Source organism: Peromyscus californicus, unplaced genomic scaffold (genome assembly GCF_007827085.1).
Source record: "Peromyscus californicus insignis strain IS unplaced genomic scaffold, ASM782708v3 Scaffold_7__1_contigs__length_154581171, whole genome shotgun sequence".
NCBI classification, from domain to species: Eukaryota; Metazoa; Chordata; class Mammalia; order Rodentia; family Cricetidae; genus Peromyscus; species Peromyscus californicus.
In genome coordinates, this window is record NW_026294595.1 from 48,250,817 (window position 1) to 48,271,054 (window position 20,238).

Below are 20,238 nucleotides of genomic sequence, written 5' to 3' on the forward strand. Positions count from 1 at the left end.
CTTCAAGGTAGCAGGAGAGAACTCTCTTCCAAGAGTTGTCCTCTGACCTCCACACGCGCACACACACACACGCACACACACACACACACACACACACACACACACACACTTAGATAAAGAGTTTTTAAAAAGCAAATTCTTCAGGGTGAGTGATGAATATAGTTCAACAGTGGATTGCCTGCGTAGCATGCGTGAGCCCCCAGGTTCCGTCCCTGTGGAACGGAAAACACCACTCAGCAGCCATGAAGTTGAGGTTGTCCTGGCAGTACTCTCGGGGGCTCAGCAGCCAAGAGCACTTGCTGCTCAGTCATAAGGACGAGTTCCGGTCGCAGCACCTGGGAAACAAATGGGCATCCTGCAAAGGCCTGTAACTCCAACTCCAAGGGATCCAGTGTTCTTTCTGGTTCTGTTTGCCAAAGTCTACAGGATACTGCTTGATACCTGAAAATCTGGGGAATGACCCATGTTTTACAGGTATATACATAGAGATACATTTCTACTGAGTCTCTCACCCATTCGTTCTTCCTGCTGCTGTATCATAAGGGATAGAATAATTAAATTTAAAATGTAGGACTAGCTGGGCGGTGGTGGCGCACGCCTTTAATCCCAGCACTCGGGAGGCAGAGCCAGGCGGATCTCTGTGAGTTCGAGGCCAGCCTGGGCTACCACGTGAGTCCCAGGAAAGGCGCAAAGCTACACAGAGAAACCCTGTCTCGAAAAACCAAAAAAAAAAAATGTAGGACTATTCCTAGCTCATTAACTGGAATTGACCTTACTTTTATCTGTCTCCAAGACTTTCAAAATTGTGGACTATGAAGATGAGTTGGACTTGCTATCTGTAGTAGCTGTCACTCAAATAGATGCCGAAGGCAAAGCTCACCTGGATTTCCACTGTAATGAGTACGGAACCTTACTCAAGAGCATCCCACTGGTGGAGTCATGGGATGTGGTATGTATAACCATTGAATACTTAGTTGGAAGAGTTTTCTTTATAGGTGCCATTTATTAGAATATTCATATCAGTCCAGACTCACCTGTGCCATGACCACATGAAAGAAGTTATTGGCCAACAGGAAGACAAAATGAGTACTTCCTAAGCCTTCTTTCTCTTAGCATTAGGATTACCTTCTTACCAGTACCCCTGAAGATAAAACTTTGTGTTACTTGAGACATGTTATTTCCTTACCATAGTCTTGTTTTCCTCCAAATTTTAAGTTTGGTAACATTTTTTTTAAATGAAATTATAATTATCTCCCACAGCTAGTTAATCAGAGGCAATCAGAGCAAGTCAGGTTTCCAGCACTTGGAAATAATTGTTTCCAAATATTCATAAACTGGACATGTACTGGGAATATGGCTCATTGAGTAGAGTATCAGCCTAGCGTACAGAGACCCTGGGTTCAGTCACAGCACCACCTAAAATGAGTTGGTTTCAAGGAGGCTGGGGAGATGGTTCAGTGGCTGTGCAGATGTGAGAACTTCAAGTTGGGATCCCCAGCACCCACATAAATGCTGCCAGGTGCGACAGCCCCTGACATGCAGGTGAAGACAAAATCTCTGAGGCAAGATGGCTAGATCAGCCAAATCACTGAGCTCTGGACCCGATGACGAAGGTGGAGAGTGATTGAGGAAGACATCTGGCATCTTCCTCTGGTCTACACACACACACACACACAGACCTCCACACACAAACACACACACAGGCCTCCACACACAAACACACACAGGCCTCCACACATACACATACACGGCCTACACACACACACACACACACACACAGACCTCCACACACAGGCCTCCACACACAAACACACACACAGGCCTCCACACACAAACACACACACAGGCCTCCACACATACACATACACGGCCTACACACACACACACACACAGACCTCCACACACAGGCCTCCACACACAAACACACACACACAGGCCTCCACACATACACATACACGGCCTACACACACACACACACACACACAGACACACACACACACACACACAGGCCTACACACACATACACACACACACACACACACACAGGCCTACACACACACACACATATACACACACACACATACACACACACACACATACATACACACATACAAAGGGCCTACATACACATGTGAGCATGCACTGACATCTCCCTCTGGCCTCCACACACATACACACACACAGGTGTCCACACACATGTGAGCATGCACACATTCCACAGCACATACAAAAATAAAAGTTACAAGGACAGCTTCCCTCTGCCTAGGCCTTTTTCTGTCAGTGAGGAACTGGAGCATATGAAATGCGTGTGCGTGCTCATGCAGTCAGTCAGTGTGCAGTGCTGACAGTGATCTGGTTCTCTGCCTCCTCACCCAGCTTTTCCCATTCTCTAAAGTTTCTATTATCAATAATAAAAAATCCATTTCTGGCAGCTCTTCCACGTCTGTGTAGATACGAAGGTTCCTAGGGTAGGTGCTATGATATTTTGGTGACATAGCAGTGACTATGACTCTGTGAAAAGCAGATCCCACATGACTGTGTTTTTGTTGCAGACATATAGCCATGAAGTCTACTTTGACAGAGATTTGGTGCTACACATCGAACAGAAACCCAATCGAGTCTTCAGCTGCTATGTTTACCAGATGGTCTGTGACCCTGGGGAAGAAGAAGAAGAAGACGACGAAGAAGAAGAAATTGTCAACAGAAGTGATTAAGACAGTGAAATCATTGTAACTTGAGACATTGGTGAAGCACCTATCAGCTGTGTCCAGTCCTCCTTATTGTCTGCATGGAACATTCTGCAGTATTTTCCAGAACAGGTCTTGTGCTAGCTTCAAAGGACTAGGTCAGACTCTTGCCACGTGAGGTAGTAAGGACTCCATTTTATGTAAATGCTCTCTAAGATGCTGTCCCCAGACGCCCAGCATTTTGAAACTTTTAGATGAGGTGCTAATGTGAATATAAAATGCTAGGGAATGGAGGACAGTTAAACTTAGGTGTCCAGGAGACATCATCGATGCAGGGATAATTAGCATGATTCTTAAAGACTACTATAATGTTTTAATTGGTAAGGCTAGGAGAGAGAAACAGATATAAAAATATGAAACATAGAAGCCAGAAGTGGTGGAGGAAACCTGTAATCCCCAGTACACGGAACATCATCAAGCAAAAAGATCAGTTCACAGCCAGTGTTGGCTGTATAACAAATTCAGGACCAGCTTTACTTGAGACCTGGTCTCAATATGACAACCAAAAGATAAATCCTATATGCTCTAGACAAGCTTTGATTAAGGATTAGAAATAGGAGTTGTAATGTAAAATCATACTTTAGAGCCAAAAATCACCACAGCTTCTTTGTAAAAAATAATATATATGTAGTTTTTTTGTGTGTTTCTATATAATATCAAAAATTGATTCTAGTTTTCAAATGACCATTTCTTATGTGGTCTAATTCCCATGGCCTGATGTTCTCATTGGCTGTGTTCGGTGTGTGTGTATCTTAATAGCAGTGCACTTGGGTGTGTTTATGAGGCTATATATGCATGTTCATGTGTGTGCAGGAGTGCCTGCATGTGTGCATGTGCATTTGGAGGCCTGAAGTCGGCCAATGGGGGTGTTCTCAAGAGCCGTCTACGTCGTGTTTTGAGATGGGGTCTCACTAGGATCTGGGGCTCACTGATTATTCTAATCTGGTTGGCTAGTCCGGGGTTCTCCTGTCTGCTTCCCCAGCACTGGGATTAAAGGCATACCGTCAAGCCCAGACATTTCCATGGGGGCAGGCACTGTCCAGACTGAGCTGTCTCCCCGCACTGGGTATTTGTGTTATAAAAGACTCCAAGCAACACTGAAGTGAAACCTTTTCCTGATTTGTAGCCTGTTTCGCTCCTAATACATCTGAAGATGTTGGTCTATTTTCCATTCTGTTGACTGAGTGAGTCTGTTTCATCTAGTGATTTTCATATCTAGGTGAGAACATAAAGGGGCCTCTGTTAGGCCACTTCCGTGCACTGCTGGCCCCTGGTGGCCTCTTCTTCAGAGGGCAGTTGAAACCCCAGGAGTTCTTTCCTGTCTGAGAATCACCTGGTTAGCCAGAGGAAGATTTTGATTGTTCATGGAAGGAGTGTTTTTTCTTCTTAGAACAGATTTAAGCATGACACTTGAATTCCAGTAATCACTTTCCAGAATGTTAGACAAAGATAACCTGCGTATAGGGAGAAACTGGTACTTACATTCCCTGTTTGAGAAATCCAGTTGCTCAGAATGTACACGTTCATCTCATTTTCCCAATTCAGCTTCAGAAGAATAACTGTAAGACAAGAAAAGATCAGTCAGGGCAGGTAGCTCACACCTGGAATCCAAGCACTCAGGGAACTGCAACAGGATTGCTACAAGTTTAAAGCCAACCCAAATCATTATCATTATCATCATCATCATCATCATCATCGTCCCAAAGGCAGAAGCAGGACAATCAAGAGTTCAGTGTCAGCTTGGCCAGTAGTGAGTTCAGAGCCAGTCTGGGCTACATGAGACCCTGTCTCAATAAAGCATAAAAGAACAGCAATAAACCATTTTTTTAATTCAAGTTTAACATTAAAATATGGAATTTTAGCTTGGAAAATTTGTATAAAAATCTTTCCACTTTGTCCTGACCACATATTAAGGACAGTGTGGGTTCTGTCCAGTTGGCCATTGAAAGTCTGCAAAGATGTTTCTAGTTGATTATGATCAGCAGCGCTAAGGAAAGAGGTGTTGGCTATTTAAAAATCAAAGAGTTAGTAGCAGGGTCTATACAATCAAGAAATAAAGGAAACAAATCTAAAATCATCTTTTTGTGCATAGACAGTTACAGGTTGAATATTCCTTATCCAAGATGCTTAGGACCAAAATTGTTTTGTAATTCAATTTTTCCCTTGATTTTAGAATATTTGCAGGTATGTTATAAGATCTTGGTGGTGGGTTCAAGGTTGAAGCATGAAATCTTTTTGTGTGTTTAATACATATCTTGTGGCCAGACGGTGGTGGCTCACACCTTTAATCTCAGCACTCAAAGGCAGAGGCAGGAGAATCTCTGAGTTGGAGGCCAGCCTGGTCTACAGAGTGAGTTTCAGGACAGCCAGGCCTACACAGTGAAATCCTGTCTTGAAAAACAAAAACAAAACCAAAAAACAAACACAAAAGCTATGTATCTTGTGTACATAACCTAAAGGCACTTTTATGCACTATTTTAAGTGTGCCCATCTGTGTTTTAACTGTGACCCAACACATAAGATCAGGTGTTGAATTTTGTACTCATGACATCATGTCAGCACTAAAAACGTTTCAGTTTTTAGAGCATTTTGGATTCCCAGATTATGGATATTAGTATGCATTGACATCATAGAATAAGGCAGAATGTATGTAAGGTAAAAAGAAATCTTTCTGGAGGTGATCCTATGTAGAATTGCCATCTGAGAATGTAGAAATAATTACTTCATGAGCAAGGTAGTAACATGTTAAAGTCTAATACTTGAATCTACTGTTTGAAAAAATTCAGTCTCATTTATACTTAACAGCTAGCTCTATTTAGTGTCTCAGAAGCGCCGAGAGCATTTTAGAGACAGCATTGTAATTACAGAGCAGTTAACAGGTGCATGCCCAGCCCTGCCTAGCGTAGTCACACCTTGCTGTTTTGTTTTTGCTTTGTTGTTTGAGTGGGGGAGGTTGTTTGTTTGTTTGGGCTTGTTTTTTGGGGGTTTTTTGTTTTATTTTTTTTTTATTTATTTTTTTTGTGCATGCATGCTCGTGGGGCCAGGGGCGGGTATTTTTTAGACAAGGTCTCACTATGTAGCTCTGACTGCCTTGCTACACTATGTAGACCAGGCTAGCCTCAAACTCGCAGCAATCTGCCTGCCTCCACCTTTCAAGTGCTGGAATGTACCCCACACCTGACCCCCAAGTTTACACATTGAAAAAGAAATCTAATGAGGAGAGCACAGCCGAGGGAAGAAAGGAACGTGCTGTCGAGGCTCCACGGGACAGTGCATTTGCTTTGCGTTTTGAGGGCGTTTGGAACCGTGCCTTTAGACTTCAGTCTTGTCGGAGTCTTTGGTGGTCATTGAGTTTCTTCTTTAAATCATTGCTGTGTGTGTGGGTGTGTGATGGTAGAAAGAAACCCATGTATTTAGAAAGGCAGTTGAGACATGTCTGAGATTCGTGGTGAGAAGGGATGGATTACTTCTAGTCTCAGCGTGGCATGACCACTAAGAGACTCCTAGTGTGAGCCGAGCCTGGTGGTTCATACCTGTGAAACAGGAGGGTTGCCACAAGCTGGAGGCTAGCCTGGGATCCACGGTTACAGGCCATCCTGGGCTATACAGCCTCGGGTAACTCCAGCTCCAGGGGATCTAACATAAATAAAAAATGAGAGTGTGTGATGTGTGTGTGCACGTGCGTGCACGCTCGTGTGCACACTCACACACCAGAAAGCTGTGTCCAGCTAACGGGATTAGCTACAGCTGTTTAGTTTTGGCCAGTTGACACAGTTTATGGGAATGTAGGCTGCATGACTGGTAATGGGATGGTTGATAAAAAGATGCCAAAAGATACTGGAGATAGAAAAGAATGGAGGAAATTTAAATACCACTCATACCAAGAAGTTGCGCTGGGGATCGAGCTCAGTGGTGGAGCACTTGGCTGTTGTGCATGAGGCCCTGGGATCAGTTCGCAGTGCTGAAACAGCAGTAACAACCAGAGCAGTGCGTGCGGCCCCACGTATGGGCCTGCAGTGTCTGCGCTGCTCACTGAAGCAGGGCCGCTTCTCGGCAAGTGCAGACGTTACTGTGTTCCCAAGTGACACAGCACGCTTACTGTTTTTGGACTATCCCAGGATTTATCACAACTCTGGGAGAAACAAAACAAATCCTGTCACTGTTGCTATTGAACTAACAAGTGAGGAGATGATTTTGTTCTGTTTAAATTAAGATAGTCCATAGTTTCCCAACAGTTGAGCATTTTATTAAACCTTACATATACTTTTTTTTTTAAACCAAGGGTGGGAAAAACATGTTTTCTCTCTCTCCCTTGCCTCCACCTCCACTCCCCAGAATTTACTGTGTAGTCAAGGCTGTCCTTAACCCTGTGATGCGCCTCCATGCCCAGCTATGTATACTGGACAGTTTCTGTCTGCCACTGATGTTGATGTATGTAAAGTGTCCTGTTGAAGTAACCCTCTTCAGGTAGAAGCCATTGTTTCCCCCTTTGTACAAGGAGGGAAGTGAGGCTTGTGCAGAATGACAGTTAGTAAGGGCCTGGGAGGTGTTTACTGAGTGTGAGGTGGGTTTTGTTTGTTTTGTGTGGCCTGCGCTCCCACCCCAGTGCTGAAGATGGAAGAACCCAGTCCTCTGTGCACGCTAAGCAATGCTCTACTATAGCCCAGCTCCTGGTAAGTGTGTGAGAGTGAGACAACTGAATTTCCATTTGGGGACTAAATTTGGATAAGACAGAGTTTATGCACAAATTGACATAAAATGGCTCTTTGTTCAACAATTGGAAGTACTTCAGAAATGATAGTTTGTAACGACAGTAAACACCAGTATTACTGACTACTCGTACCATAATTCAGCTTCAATTCAATAATTTTTTAGTGTTGGCTATACACTTGAGAAGCAGGAGTATTGCCACAAGTTCCAAGCCAGCCTGGGCTGCTTAGTGACTAAGCTCCAGGCCTGCCTGGGCTACTTAGCACCAAGCTAGTAAAGAATATAAAACAAGATCCTATCAGAAAAAGATGATGATTTTTACAGTTTCTTCTCTTTCTTACCATGTTTGTGTACATTAAACATTTAGAACCTAAACAAAACTCAGGAGCTAATTTCTGTGCCCTCTGTTGCTGTACGATCTCTGGCTCGCACGGAGAACAGTGTATTTCAAGCAGGGTTTGTATTAGATGAGAGTCAGAACTTTCCTCAATGTGTTGGGAAGATTTTAAACCATACAGTGAAGTTTATATAACTTTATTGTGTGTTACCAAACACCAACCACATAGGTTCCATTCTCTTTTATTACCTAGCTTTTCAATGCATTTCAAAAGAAATCACAAATGTCAGATTATTCCCCCAGTACATTAGTACGCATATAATAAATTTATTATTCATTTAGATTTTACCTTTTTATTTCATATTTACATGTAATGAAATGCACAGACATTGTATTAATTTGCTGAGATTTTGTGTTCGTGTAATCCAAATCCTTTTCAAAGTTTAAAGCGTTGAAGTCCTCCCTTCCCGGGCCACCCTCACATCACCTGACTCTGACTCCGTCACATCCCAGGGCGAACTACTCGGCACAATGACTGTGAGATTCATTAATGTTGGAGCATCACTTCTCTTTATTCCTTTTAGTTCCTGAATATTTTATATGAATACATCAGTCTGTTCTTCTGTTTCTCTGTTGATGGGCAACTGAGCTGTTTCCAGTATTGTTTCCTTACTGTTATGAATAAAGCTGCTGTGTTCACATTTGTGTGTGTGTTTGTGTGTGTGTGTAGGCATAGTGTCTTTTGACATGATTGTGCACTCACTGAATTGCAAAACGTAGGGAGAGCAAATGCCTCTCACACAGCTCCCCTGATATCTACTATTCTGAACAGTTTGGAAAACACGGACACCGTACAACTGCCAAGCCCACAGACCTGACCCAGGTCTCACCAGTTTCCCAGTCTTTTCTGTGTATGTGCAGTCTACCACATTTCTTCAGATAGAGAGAACCAGACAACCCAATCACAGTCGAGATGGAGAAGTGTCCGTCACAACGGAGCACCCTGTCTTTCTTCAGGGCCACATGCTGCCATCTTCCTGCAGACGCTTGCCGACTCTGACTGCTCTTGGTCATAGTTTATATCTCTGTAAGAATGTTATACAAATCGATCATAAAACCCTTGACGTCTTCGCTTGGCTTTCCCACTCATCTTTATGGCCCCCCTTAAGCTGCTGCATGTGGCAACGATTTATTTCTTTTTGCTACTGGGCAGTATTCCCCTGTATGGATGGACCACAGTTTCCAGTCACTCCTGTTAGAGGAGATTTCGGTTATTTCCAAATAAATATTTTTTTTTTTTTACAAATAGTTCTTGTGTAAACAGTTTTCATTTCTATGAAGTAAATTCTCAGGAAAGTCACTATTGAATTATCTGAGAAAAGGACATAAGTCACAATAAGACATTACTAGATTGAACTCCACAGTGTCTGTACCATTTTACATCCCCACTGCCAATGTATGAGAGATCCAGCTTTTCTTCATCCTTCTGGAATTTTTGTATCACAGCTATTTTTATTTTGGTCATCCTAAGTGTGTTCTAGTGTCTTATTAGTTTGTATTTCCCTAACAATTAGCAACTTTGAATATCATTCCATGTGCTTGGTTAAATATCTAAATAAGTGTTGACCTAAAGTGTCCGTTCAAGTCGTTTGCCCATTTTCTTGTTTCGTTTGGTTTTTTGAAAGGTTTTATCGGATTTATTATGTGTATTTGGGTGGGAGGTTCGGTCCTTGAGTGCCTTTGGAGGTGCCTTGAGCCAAAATGACAGGCAGTTGTGAGTCACTCTGTAGGAGTGCTGGACCCCAAACTGGGGTCCTCTGGAAGAGCAGCCAGTGCTCTGAACCACCAAGCCCCCTTGGCTTGCTTTTTGTTTGTTTGTTTGTTTGTTTGTTTGTTTGTTTGTAAATGAGTCTCATGTAGCTCAGGCTAGTCTCAAAATTTCTGTGTAGCTGAGGCTAGCCTTTCAAGTGTCAGGACTACAGTTGTGCACCACCACACCTGGCTTTTTTTTTTTAAAGAGGTTGTTTGTTAAGGTAGAGTCTCATTCTGTAACCAGGCTGGGACTACAGGCCATCACACTCATGTGCTCACTCTCTGTGTGGGTTGCTTGTTACCTTCCTGATGAGCTGAGAGTTTCTTGTATATTCTAGATATACAATTACGTTCAGTCTGTGCATATGTGTGTAATCAAAGTTTTGTTGGAACACGGTCATATCCATGTATGTATTTATCACATGTCACGGTTTTCACACTGCAATCCCACAGCTGAAGCAGAGACCATAAGGCCCCTGAAGCCCATGGTATTTACTCTCTTGCTGTGGGATGTTCTGTATGTCAAATGTGTTGCTGATTAGTCAATAATTAAAACACTGATTGGCCATTGGCTAGGCAGGAAGTGTAGGCGGGACAAGGAGGAGAATAAAGCTGGGAAGTGGAAGGCTGAGTCAGAGAGACACTGCCAGCCGCCACGATGAGAAACAGCATGTGAAGATGCCGGTAAGCCACGAGCCATGTGGCAAGGTATAGATTTATAAAAATGGATTAATTTAAGCTGAAAGAACAGTTAGCAAGAAGCCTGCCATGGCCATACAGTTTGAAACCAATACAAGTCTCTGTGTTTACTTCGTCGGGTCTGACGGCTGTGGGACTGGCAGGTGAGAGAGATTTGCCCTGACTGTGGGCCAGGCAGGAAAACTCTACCTACACTCTCTGGCCCTTTTCAGAAAATGCCCTGATTCCTGATCTGAAGTAGAAACTGGAAAGATGAAATTCAGACCTGCTGGAAGTCTGGTTCTTCTGAGAGATGCAGAGAAAGCCAGTCTATGGGGGAAAACCATTCAGACGTGCTGAGGAGGAGTTGAAGCCAAGGTTCCTTGTCTGCCCCAGACCCTGGATGGGCTTCATTTCCTACACCCCTGCACTTCTACTGAACCAGCATATTCAACTTTTGCTGAAGCAAATTCAAACCATGCTTCATAACAGTCACTGGCCTCATGAGAAAAGCATTTTTTTCTTAATGTTTTGCTTGCTTTGAGGCAGGATCTCCTGTAGCCCACTGGCCTTGAATTTGCTTATGTATGTAGCGTAGCTAAGGCTGGCCTTGAACTCCTGATCCTTCTTCCTCTATTCCAAAGTGTTAGGACTACAGGGGTGTACCCCCCTGCCTGGCTCTTTTAGCTTTTGTAAGGTGGGTACTGTCGTGTACATGGTTTAGGTGAGTCTTGGGAGGTGTAGAACCCAAGAGACTGGGCCTCCAGGGGGCAGTTAAGTCACAGAGGGTGCTGCTCATGTACAAAAATTGCTGTAGTTTTCATGAGACCCTGGTTAGCTATCACAACGAAGTTGTGGTTACAGAGTATGGTGCTTTGATTGAGACTGTCCTTCATAGGCTCAAATGTTTGAATACTTGGTCCCTTGTTGGCAGCACTGTTTGGGTAGACTTAGGAGGTGTGGCCTTGCTGAGGAAGTGTGTCACATGGGGCACATTTTGAGGTTTAAAAGCCACATGCCATTCTCAGTGTTCTGCTTTGAGCCCTCAGCTCCTGCTCCAGGCACCAGGCCTGCTGCCTCTGCTCTGCCATCGTGGACTCTCACCCTCTGGAACTGTAAGCCCATGGAAGCTCTTCCGTAAGCTGCCTTGGTCACGGTGTTCTATCACAGCAACAGAAAAGTGACTGGTACACAGAGCAGATGTAGTCCCTGCCCTGCCTCACTGTACCATGCCATCTCTCCCTCTTGCTCACGGATCTGCCCACAATGATGAAACCTAGCCAGATGCCCCTGGTGAGAGCACCCGCAGTACGCGGTTTATACGGTCAGCCTCCGAGACTGAACTGCAGGAACATTTTCTTGTCCCTTCCCTCAGTTGGAGTACTGGGATCCAACCCAGGTACACGCTAAGCAAACACTGCCACTGCATTCTCTCAGACCAAACTCTCTTCAAGTCCCACGGAAGGAACGGGCTTGTGTTTCTACCACTAAAGGAACTCTGACTAGGGCAGAGTGGTGAGTGTCACAAGGGGGGCTTGCCATTGGGCAGAGGCAGTGTAAAGAAAAATCAGAAGAAATCCGCTGACCAGCCTCTAACAGTCATTTCAGGATTTTCAAAAGCCCTCTAGCTGGGTACGCACCTATAGTGCCGGCACTTGGCAAACAAAGGCAGGAGGGTCTCAGGGGTCCAAGGGCAGCCTTGGCTACAGGAAACCATCTCAAACACACACACACACAACAGAACAGCATCAACAAAAACCCCCTCTTAAGACTCATCGGAACAGGTGGTAGTTCCAGTTTCCTGTTCCTTTTAACGCAACAGTAGTCCCTCTCTCCCTCTTACTTCCTTGCCATGAGTTATTTTTGTTAAATGGATGATAGTTTAAACAAAACTGTGTTTAACACTAGCTCAATGTTGCACAGGCCTGATACTGAGTGTATCAATCAAAGAACACAGGTGAGATGTCCGTTGTTGACAGCATGCACAGGCTCCACTCTGGGTGGCCCCACCACCTTCTTGAACTCACAACAGCTGTTGAGAAGCAGCTTCAGCTTGGCTCCTTCAGGGGCTAACCTCTAAAACAAGGACTGGTAACTTTCAAGACACAGAGAAGCTCTGAACTTCCTTCCCTGGTGTGGGAATTGTAGGCTGTGGGGATGTGGAGGAAAAGGCCCTGGACTCTAGACTTCCAGACTTGGCCTCATGCTGGAGGCAGGAAGATAAGACATTCGCTGTTTATTGTTTTAAATCTACTGCCACTTTATCGATTGCCCTGGCTCTGGTGGTTCTTTCCTGTAGATGTATCCAACCTTCTTATTAAATAAGAAACACAGAACCAATGCAAAGAAGAAAGCCAAGAGGTCAGAGCTAAGAGCTAAAACCTTACCCTTCCTCCTGCGGTGGTCCTACCTCTCCGAACCAGAGCTACTTTCTGTGTCAAAGTCCTTATATAGAATTTCTGTTCTGCCTTCTCATTGGTTGTAAACCCAACCACATGACCGCCTCGTCACAGCCTGTCTGTATAGACCTCCAGGTTTTCCATGATTGGTATTGAGATTAAGGGCGTGTGTATCCAATAATGGCTGTATCCCTGAACACACAGAGACTTACCTAGCTCTGCCTACCAAATGCTGGGATTACAAGCGTACACCACCACTGCCCTGCTTTCCTATGGCTTGCTAATAGCTCTGACCCCAGGCAACTTTATTTATTAACATACAAATAACATTTTAATACAAATAAAATATCACCATACTTTCCTTTCCTTTTCTTTTACTTTCTTTCTTTCTTTTTTTTTTTTTTTTAAGACATGGTACCATGTAGCCCAGACTGACTTCAAACTCAAAAAAAAAAAAAAAAAAAAAAAAAATGTGGAGCCAGCCATTTGTGGAGTGAAACTCTGAAACTGTGAGCCGATGTAAATGCTTTCTCCTTTTAAACTATTTCCCCTATATATGTTTCACAGTGACAAAAAGCTAACACATGAAATGAGATATCATGTTATGTCCTGCTGGGAACCATGGGGTTGGCTTGGCCTAGGTGCCTTGAGAGGCAGCATCAGGTTAGAGTCTGTGACTCCTCGGGCACCGAGTACCTTCCAGTTCCTGAGAAACAGAGGCACTCCCTCAGGCAGTGGAGTGTTCAGGCCACTTTGTGTTTCTCTGTATTTTCCCTCAGAAGTCACAGAAGCGTGGAGACTCGATAGGACAACTGGTCTTAGATAGTGATCTTGTGTTCCCTGTAAAGCTGGCCAGCATCCTTGTATCCTGGGCAACTACAGTGTATTGATCCTGGCCATTGCCACTGTGTTCTGTTTCTGGTAAGGGTATAAAAAGTCTGAGTGCTCTTAAGAAAGTTGTCACAGCCTCAGTCTTGCTGTGGCCCCTCCAACCCCAGCCTGGTTTAATTTCTCGATGGCCTTATCAGGTGACCTTGTGCAGGTGCTTACACCATCCATCAACTTACCAAACAGCTTTAAAATAGAGACCAGTAACACTGTATTGGGCATAGTGTGAAGGACTGCCATGATACAGTTATGGTAAAATCGCAACGATCTTTTATAAGACAGTTTATTTGATTAAAACACTTTAATCTAGCAATTTCAATTTAAAAATTTGCCTCAAAAGCATCCAGAAATATATAAAGATGTTTATGAAGACAATTTTAGAATAGTGAAAATCTATAGAAGCGCAAATGTTGATGTCAACAAATAAGGAATTCATTAAATAAATCATCAGGAGAGCAGTGTCTATATAAGTGAGGTCTCTATCCAAACTACTCAAGTTTGATTCAAACCCCATTATTTTCTTGCTGTACACTGTCTTCCTTGTGGTCTGGTTTCCTCATCTGTAAAATGGGATTGCTGTAGGCATTAAATTGGTGGAAACATACACCTGATATGTTCTAAGTGATGAATAAGCATTCATAATTTTCATGACTGAATCAACACAGATCACCAATGCTCCACATAAGAACCAAGCGATCACTCTGTTTTAGAACAGAGTGACAGAGGAGAAGGAGAATCTCATCGTGGGGCTTTGGCAGAAGGCAAGTCTGAGTGTTGGGGCAAGGAGGTGTCAGAAAAGAGAAGTTCTCAGCAGAAGGGAAGCTGTAGCAAAATCAAGGTACCCACAACCAAGAGCCCGACTGCGGCTCTGGCCAGGCCAGGCTGTGCCAACAGAACATCAGTCAGACTGTCCATAAATAAAAACGAAGCAATCCAGAGGTGGACCTTTTCTTCCTTCGGGAGTGTGAGTCAGGAGAACTCAGATTCCACAGCCTTGCTGGGTTAAGAAGACACAAGGCTTTTCTAGGCTGATTTCTAAAATAAATCATTCAAATGCTGTTTTTTACACTCCTATCACGTCAGGATGGTAACTGGACTTTGTAGGATGTGAATCTGATTTAGTTGGTTGCCTTCCCTTGATTGGCAGGTCCAGCTGTTCACTTTATAGACTTAAAAGCAGAAATAAACCTTAGACGTTTTGCCCAGGGGCCCTCAACCATTTGTGTGACATGGATTCCTTTGGCAAGCCAATAAGGCCTCTCCCTCAGAATATTGTTTTTAAGTGCATTAAAAGTCCCAAACCCAAAGTTGTAGGAAACTAATCAAAGGAGTTACTAACACTTTGAAGATAAAAATAAATTTGTGATGTAATAAAGTATCTGTTGGCATTGATTCAATGACAATATCTAATTGCAATTCTCAGTAGTAACTAGTGTTACGTTGAAAGAAAAAGGCTGAGTTCAGAGGATATCTGTGAAAATTCTATGACATAAAATTATCAATTGTAGCTGGGCGGTGGTGGCGCACGCCTTTAATCCCAGCACTCGGGAGGCAGAGCCAGGCGGATCTCTGTGAGTTCGAGGCCAGCCTGGTCTCCAAAGCGAGTTCCAGGAAAGGCGCAAAGCTACACAGAGAAACCCTGTCTCAAAAAACCAAAAAAAAAAAAAAATTATCAATTGTAGTTAGGTGATAGCTACTGCAAATACGAGTGTCATCCACCCACATAATTAAAGACGTTGCTCAATTTCACTCAATAGTTAATGAAAATAAAAATGCTGTTTTCCCATCTGTGTTTTGTTCTCATCCACCTGGTGAAGACCCTAAATAATACTAAAGCTATTCTGTCACTGGTTAGCAAATTATAGCCCGGTGTCTGGTCGCTGCGCATGTCACAGCAGGCTAGCAGCAAACTCAAGTGCCTCATTCCACCTGCCTCCAAACTGCTGCCTGCTGTCTGCCTGAAGCCTCAAGGGCCTAGGCTGGGCTAGAAAGAACATGTTAATGACAGGAGCCAAGTTAGCTTGGGACAAAAGTAAGCTTTGGAGGACCAGGAGAGAGCACCGTCGTCAGTAAAACACCAGCCACACAAACACGAAGGCTTGCTCAGTACCCAGCACCCACAGAAAAAAGGCCCAAAGCAGACGTCACACTAGTGGCACACACGTTTAATCCCCAGCATCTTCGAGACAGATGCTGGTAGATCTCTGTGAGTTCAAGGCTAGCCTGATCTACATAGCCAGTTCCAGGCCAGCCAGAACCAAACCATGAGACCCTGTCTCAAGAAATAAAAGAACACATCAAAGATGCTGGCACATGCTTGTCATTCCAGTCCTGGGGAGGCAGAGACAGGCAGGTCTGGGAGGCTCACAAGACACCCAGCGCCACCTAACCAGAGTTCCAGTGAGCGACTGTCTCAGAACAAACAAACAAACAAACAGAGAAAAAACAGGGGATGCTCTGAAGAACAAGTGAAAATTGGACGTAGACTAGTTTTCTCTTTAAAAAGACATTCACCTGTTAACAAAGATACAATTAAGCCTTCCCACGATCTAGTAAGATACAGTTAAACTATTTGCCTGTAAAATTTATTTAGAAAATATCTAGTATCTCTCTGGAGACAGCAAGATGGTTCAATGGGTAAAGGACCAACCCTGATGATCCTGATGAGTCCTAACTCTCAGGAGGCACATGGTAGAGGAGAGGACTGACTCCCACAAGGTGTCCTCTGATATCTCTCCCTCCCTCCCTCCCTCCCTCCCCCTCCCCCTCCCTCCTCTCTTACACACACACACACACACACACACACACACACACACACACACATTCACTCATTCACTCATTCATTCACTCACAAACAAAATAAATTTTTTGAAAGGGAAAGACTGAGACTCTCTCTTCTAGTCAGAGTTCTTTTTCATGCTCACGTGATCCTTTCATACCTCACTAAGGCCCTGAGGTCTATGAGTGTGAGGTCAAATTCTGGAAACCTATTTCTGAGGTGTGCTGCCTGTGAAAGCCCTTTAAAAACTGCATCTGTGACGGGAGGATTATCATTAGAATACCTGTTTCTGTTATTGTAAAGCCGACCAGAAAGCCCCAGTAAAAACTCCAAAGGTAGAGCACTATGGTTTGGAGTCCTCATTAATTGCATAGCCCAGGTCCTTACCCGGTACAATGCCCCACTCACACAGCCCAATGTACTTATAAAACTTGGTTTGTGTGTGGGACCTCGATTATGAGAAACATGTTTCAGGGCATTCCATTCACTTGCTAACTCCTAGCTTTATCTGAGGCTCTAACCCCCTCAGTCTGTCAGCATGAATGTGTTTTTAAATACTCTCTGTTAACAACGGTTCCAAGCTGTGTTTGTTATATTTTCTTATTTTCAGTATTAGTCATCTCTGGTATTTGGTGTACCCAGGGAGTCACCCCTCCCAATGTAAACTAATTCCTGGAGATAACCTACCTGCCTGTCTTTGAAATGCCTCCCATGATGAAAGCATATTCGCCCCATTAGCGGGGTTCCGACTTTAAAACACTAATCCTTCTATTTCATTAAGGAGCCTTTGACCACGTCTAGGGCTTGGCTTGCATCATGAATCGCAATCTCAGCTGTGAGTCACTTGACCTTGGACAAGTGACTGGGACATTTTTTTTTTTCTTTCAGCACTGGAGACCAGAACCCCCAGGTCCTCATGAATTCTAGGCAGGTCCTCGACTTCTGAGCAGTATAACTTTCTGATCCCCAAACCTCTTGTCTAGGAAAAAGGAGGGAAGAAACTGTGATTGCATCTTTGATTTTTGTCTCACTGAACGTACCCATCCATTCACAATGAGACAGAACGTGAGCTGTCCGTTCCCGGTGGAACACTAAGGAGACCAGCTTGAAGGAGGAGTAGTACTGGCTCTCAGTTCTTTAGCCAGCTTTTAGGTGGTTTTACATTTTTATTTACTTATCCTTGGGTGCAAGGGGGCTAGGGGTGCGCAGGGGTCATGTGAACATGTGGAAGTCAGAGAAGAGATGCAGAGAGCCTGCTCTCCATTTCCATCAAGTGGGTTCCAGGGATTGAAGGTGCCTGCCTGGGGCGAGACTAGGGTCCCAGTACGACCAGATCAGTATTTTTCCGTTTATATTAGTCAGAATCCGTCAGGAAACACTAAGTTCACACAAAGGATTTATTTTGAGAAAGTGGAATAGGTTGAGTATTTTCAGAGGCGTAAACAGACTGAGGCATCAACATAGCAAGGCAGATGGGAAGCAGGGGCAAGCCACTGCGGGAGGTGAAAGCCTGGGGAGGCGAGGGGGCCTGGTAGTGCCGTCAGTCTCCCCTGAGAACCACAGTTATGGAAGAGAGTATATCAGAAAATACCAACAGAAAGAAAAATGAAGAAAAAATGGCCCGACATGGGGACACCGTGGGGCTAATAGGTGAACTCACATCCCCGCTTCCCTTAGCCTGTGAGCAGTATCCATCCACCAAACTCGACTGGAAGCCACAGGACAAGGAAGGCTGTAGACCAACGGTTCTCAGCCTGTGGGTCTTGACCCCTTCGGGAGTCGAATGGCCCTTTCACAGGGGTCCCCTAAGACCATCGGGAAACGGATATTTACATTACGATTCGTAACAGTAGCAAAATGACAGTTATGAAGTAGCAATGAAAATAATGTTATGGTTGGGGGTCAGCACAGCATGAGGAACTGGATTAAAGGGTTGCAACATTAGGAAGGTTGAGACCCTCTCTGCAGACTGAAGCCTCCTGGACACAGGTGAGGCCAAGGGTAGAGGACGGAGGAGCAGATAGAGCAGTCCACACAGTCAACAGATGGAAACGTAAAAATATGGTCTACTTATGCCAAAAGTAAAGCACCACGTTTAACTTTTTTGGTTGAGAATAACGAACGTCTTATACACATGCTGTCATGCTTGGCCCTGCTGCACTCGGCTCTGCACCCTGGGCTGCTGACCTGCAAGAGCTACAGCCTTCCCCTCCCCCTCCCCTCCTGGTGTCTGATGAGGTTCTGCTTAGCCACTGGAGGACCTCTCCAGGAGATGGACAGGGAGGGTAACAGTGGAATAGCTACCTCCCGTCCGGTCTTTTCCTTTGAGAGTCCCTGCAGGATGGTTGCACCTCTCACACAAGGTTGCCCCACCCCACCCCACCCCACCCCACCCCCCGGAAGGAGTTTTCTCTCTGGACTCCAGTAAACCTCTCTGTTGTAGGCTTGGGACAGTGTGAAACCCCTGTGGTTTCCCACATCCTGTTCACAAATGTAAAAAGTCCTGTTTGTTACCACATTGCTCAATTTGAGAGAGCGCCGAATCCTAACCACTAGAGGACCAGGGAGCGTCTCATTGCTCAATTTGAATATGCTGTCCATTCTCCGTCAAGACCCTGATAGACACATTCATCACCTAACAAATATTTACTGAGTAAAAGAAGATAAACATTTATTGTCAAAGATATAAGGGCCGTCTGGAGAGTGGAGACAGCCACGGGGATATGATATCACATCTTTGTAAGTGGTGTAGAGGCATTGAATGGAGTTGTGGCTGGGAGGAACATAGTCTGGGGGCTGAAAGGATTGGAGGTTTCTTGGAAGGTGCAGGTCAGGTAAATGTAGAGGGAAAGAGGTCACTAGGGAGTGCTCGGGCAGCTCTGAGAGACATTTACAGTCAACCACAACCAGGATCAGTCAGACTGTGGGAAGTGATAAGAATGAAGGGTTAGGCTGAGCCGGATCATAGGAAGCCTTGAACTGAGGACATATCTCTTCTCCTTCCATTTGCTTAATCTCCCTTTACCAAGGGAAAAATAACCACACAGCTACAGGCCAGCGTCTCAAACTCATTAATTATTCCAGCCATTAATCCAGTCCTATTACCAGGGCATTGACACTCCACTTCCTTAGTCTAAAACCTTTATTTAAAAAAAATCATACAATATTTGAGTAGCTGAAGAGTTGGCTCAGCTGTTAAGCACACTGGTTGCTTTTCCAGAGGACTGGGGTTCAGTTCCCAGCACCAACATGAACGCTCACAACTATCTGTTAACTACAGTCCAAGGGAATCCAATGCCCTCTTCTGGCCTCTGTGGGCATTGCATGCATGTGGTACACAGATCTATGCAGGCAAAACTCTCATACATATAAAAATAAATAAATCCAAATAAGCAAACCTTTAGGATAATTTTTATATTTTCTTATTATTTTAAAAATCATTGAAAACGTCTATTTGGGGTGTGTGTGTGTGTGTGTGTGTGTGTGTGTGTGTGTGTGTGTGTGTTCTGTGAGCAGCACAGCATGGATGTGGAGGTCAGAGGACAACTTGCAGAAGCAGGTTTTCTCCTTTTTACCCTATAGGTTCCAGGATCACACTCAGGCCATCAGGCTTGCTGACAAGTGCCTTTACCCACTGAGATGTCTCACTAGCCCTTAAAACCTGTCTTTGGAAAATCATTCCTGGATGTGCAAGCCCACATGCACATGCATGTGCTCACATACACACATGTACACACACACACACACACACACACACACACACACACACACACACACACACTTCCTGCACTTTTTAAGGTTTCCGGGGCCTAGAGGGAGCCTTTCCAGCTGCCTTTTATGAGCCTCAGCATCCAGAACCCTTTTCCCCTGATAGTAATGCATAATGCT

The 20,238-nt window shown here is 44.4% G+C and overlaps 1 protein-coding gene across 1 annotated transcript in view; it reads left to right on the top strand.

The window, feature by feature from the left end:
• The window catches only part of Dcaf17 (DDB1 and CUL4 associated factor 17), a 34,346-nt gene extending 25,849 nt beyond the window's left edge, over positions 1-8,497 (top strand). The window contains exons 13-14 of the mRNA XM_052724235.1: positions 794-949; positions 2,553-8,497. Of these exons, the coding sequence (XP_052580195.1) occupies positions 794-949; positions 2,553-2,714 (318 nt within the window). The 3' untranslated portion in view covers positions 2,715-8,497. The remainder of the gene's footprint in view (positions 1-793; positions 950-2,552) is intronic.
• Positions 8,498-20,238: the final 11,741 nt, after the last annotated feature.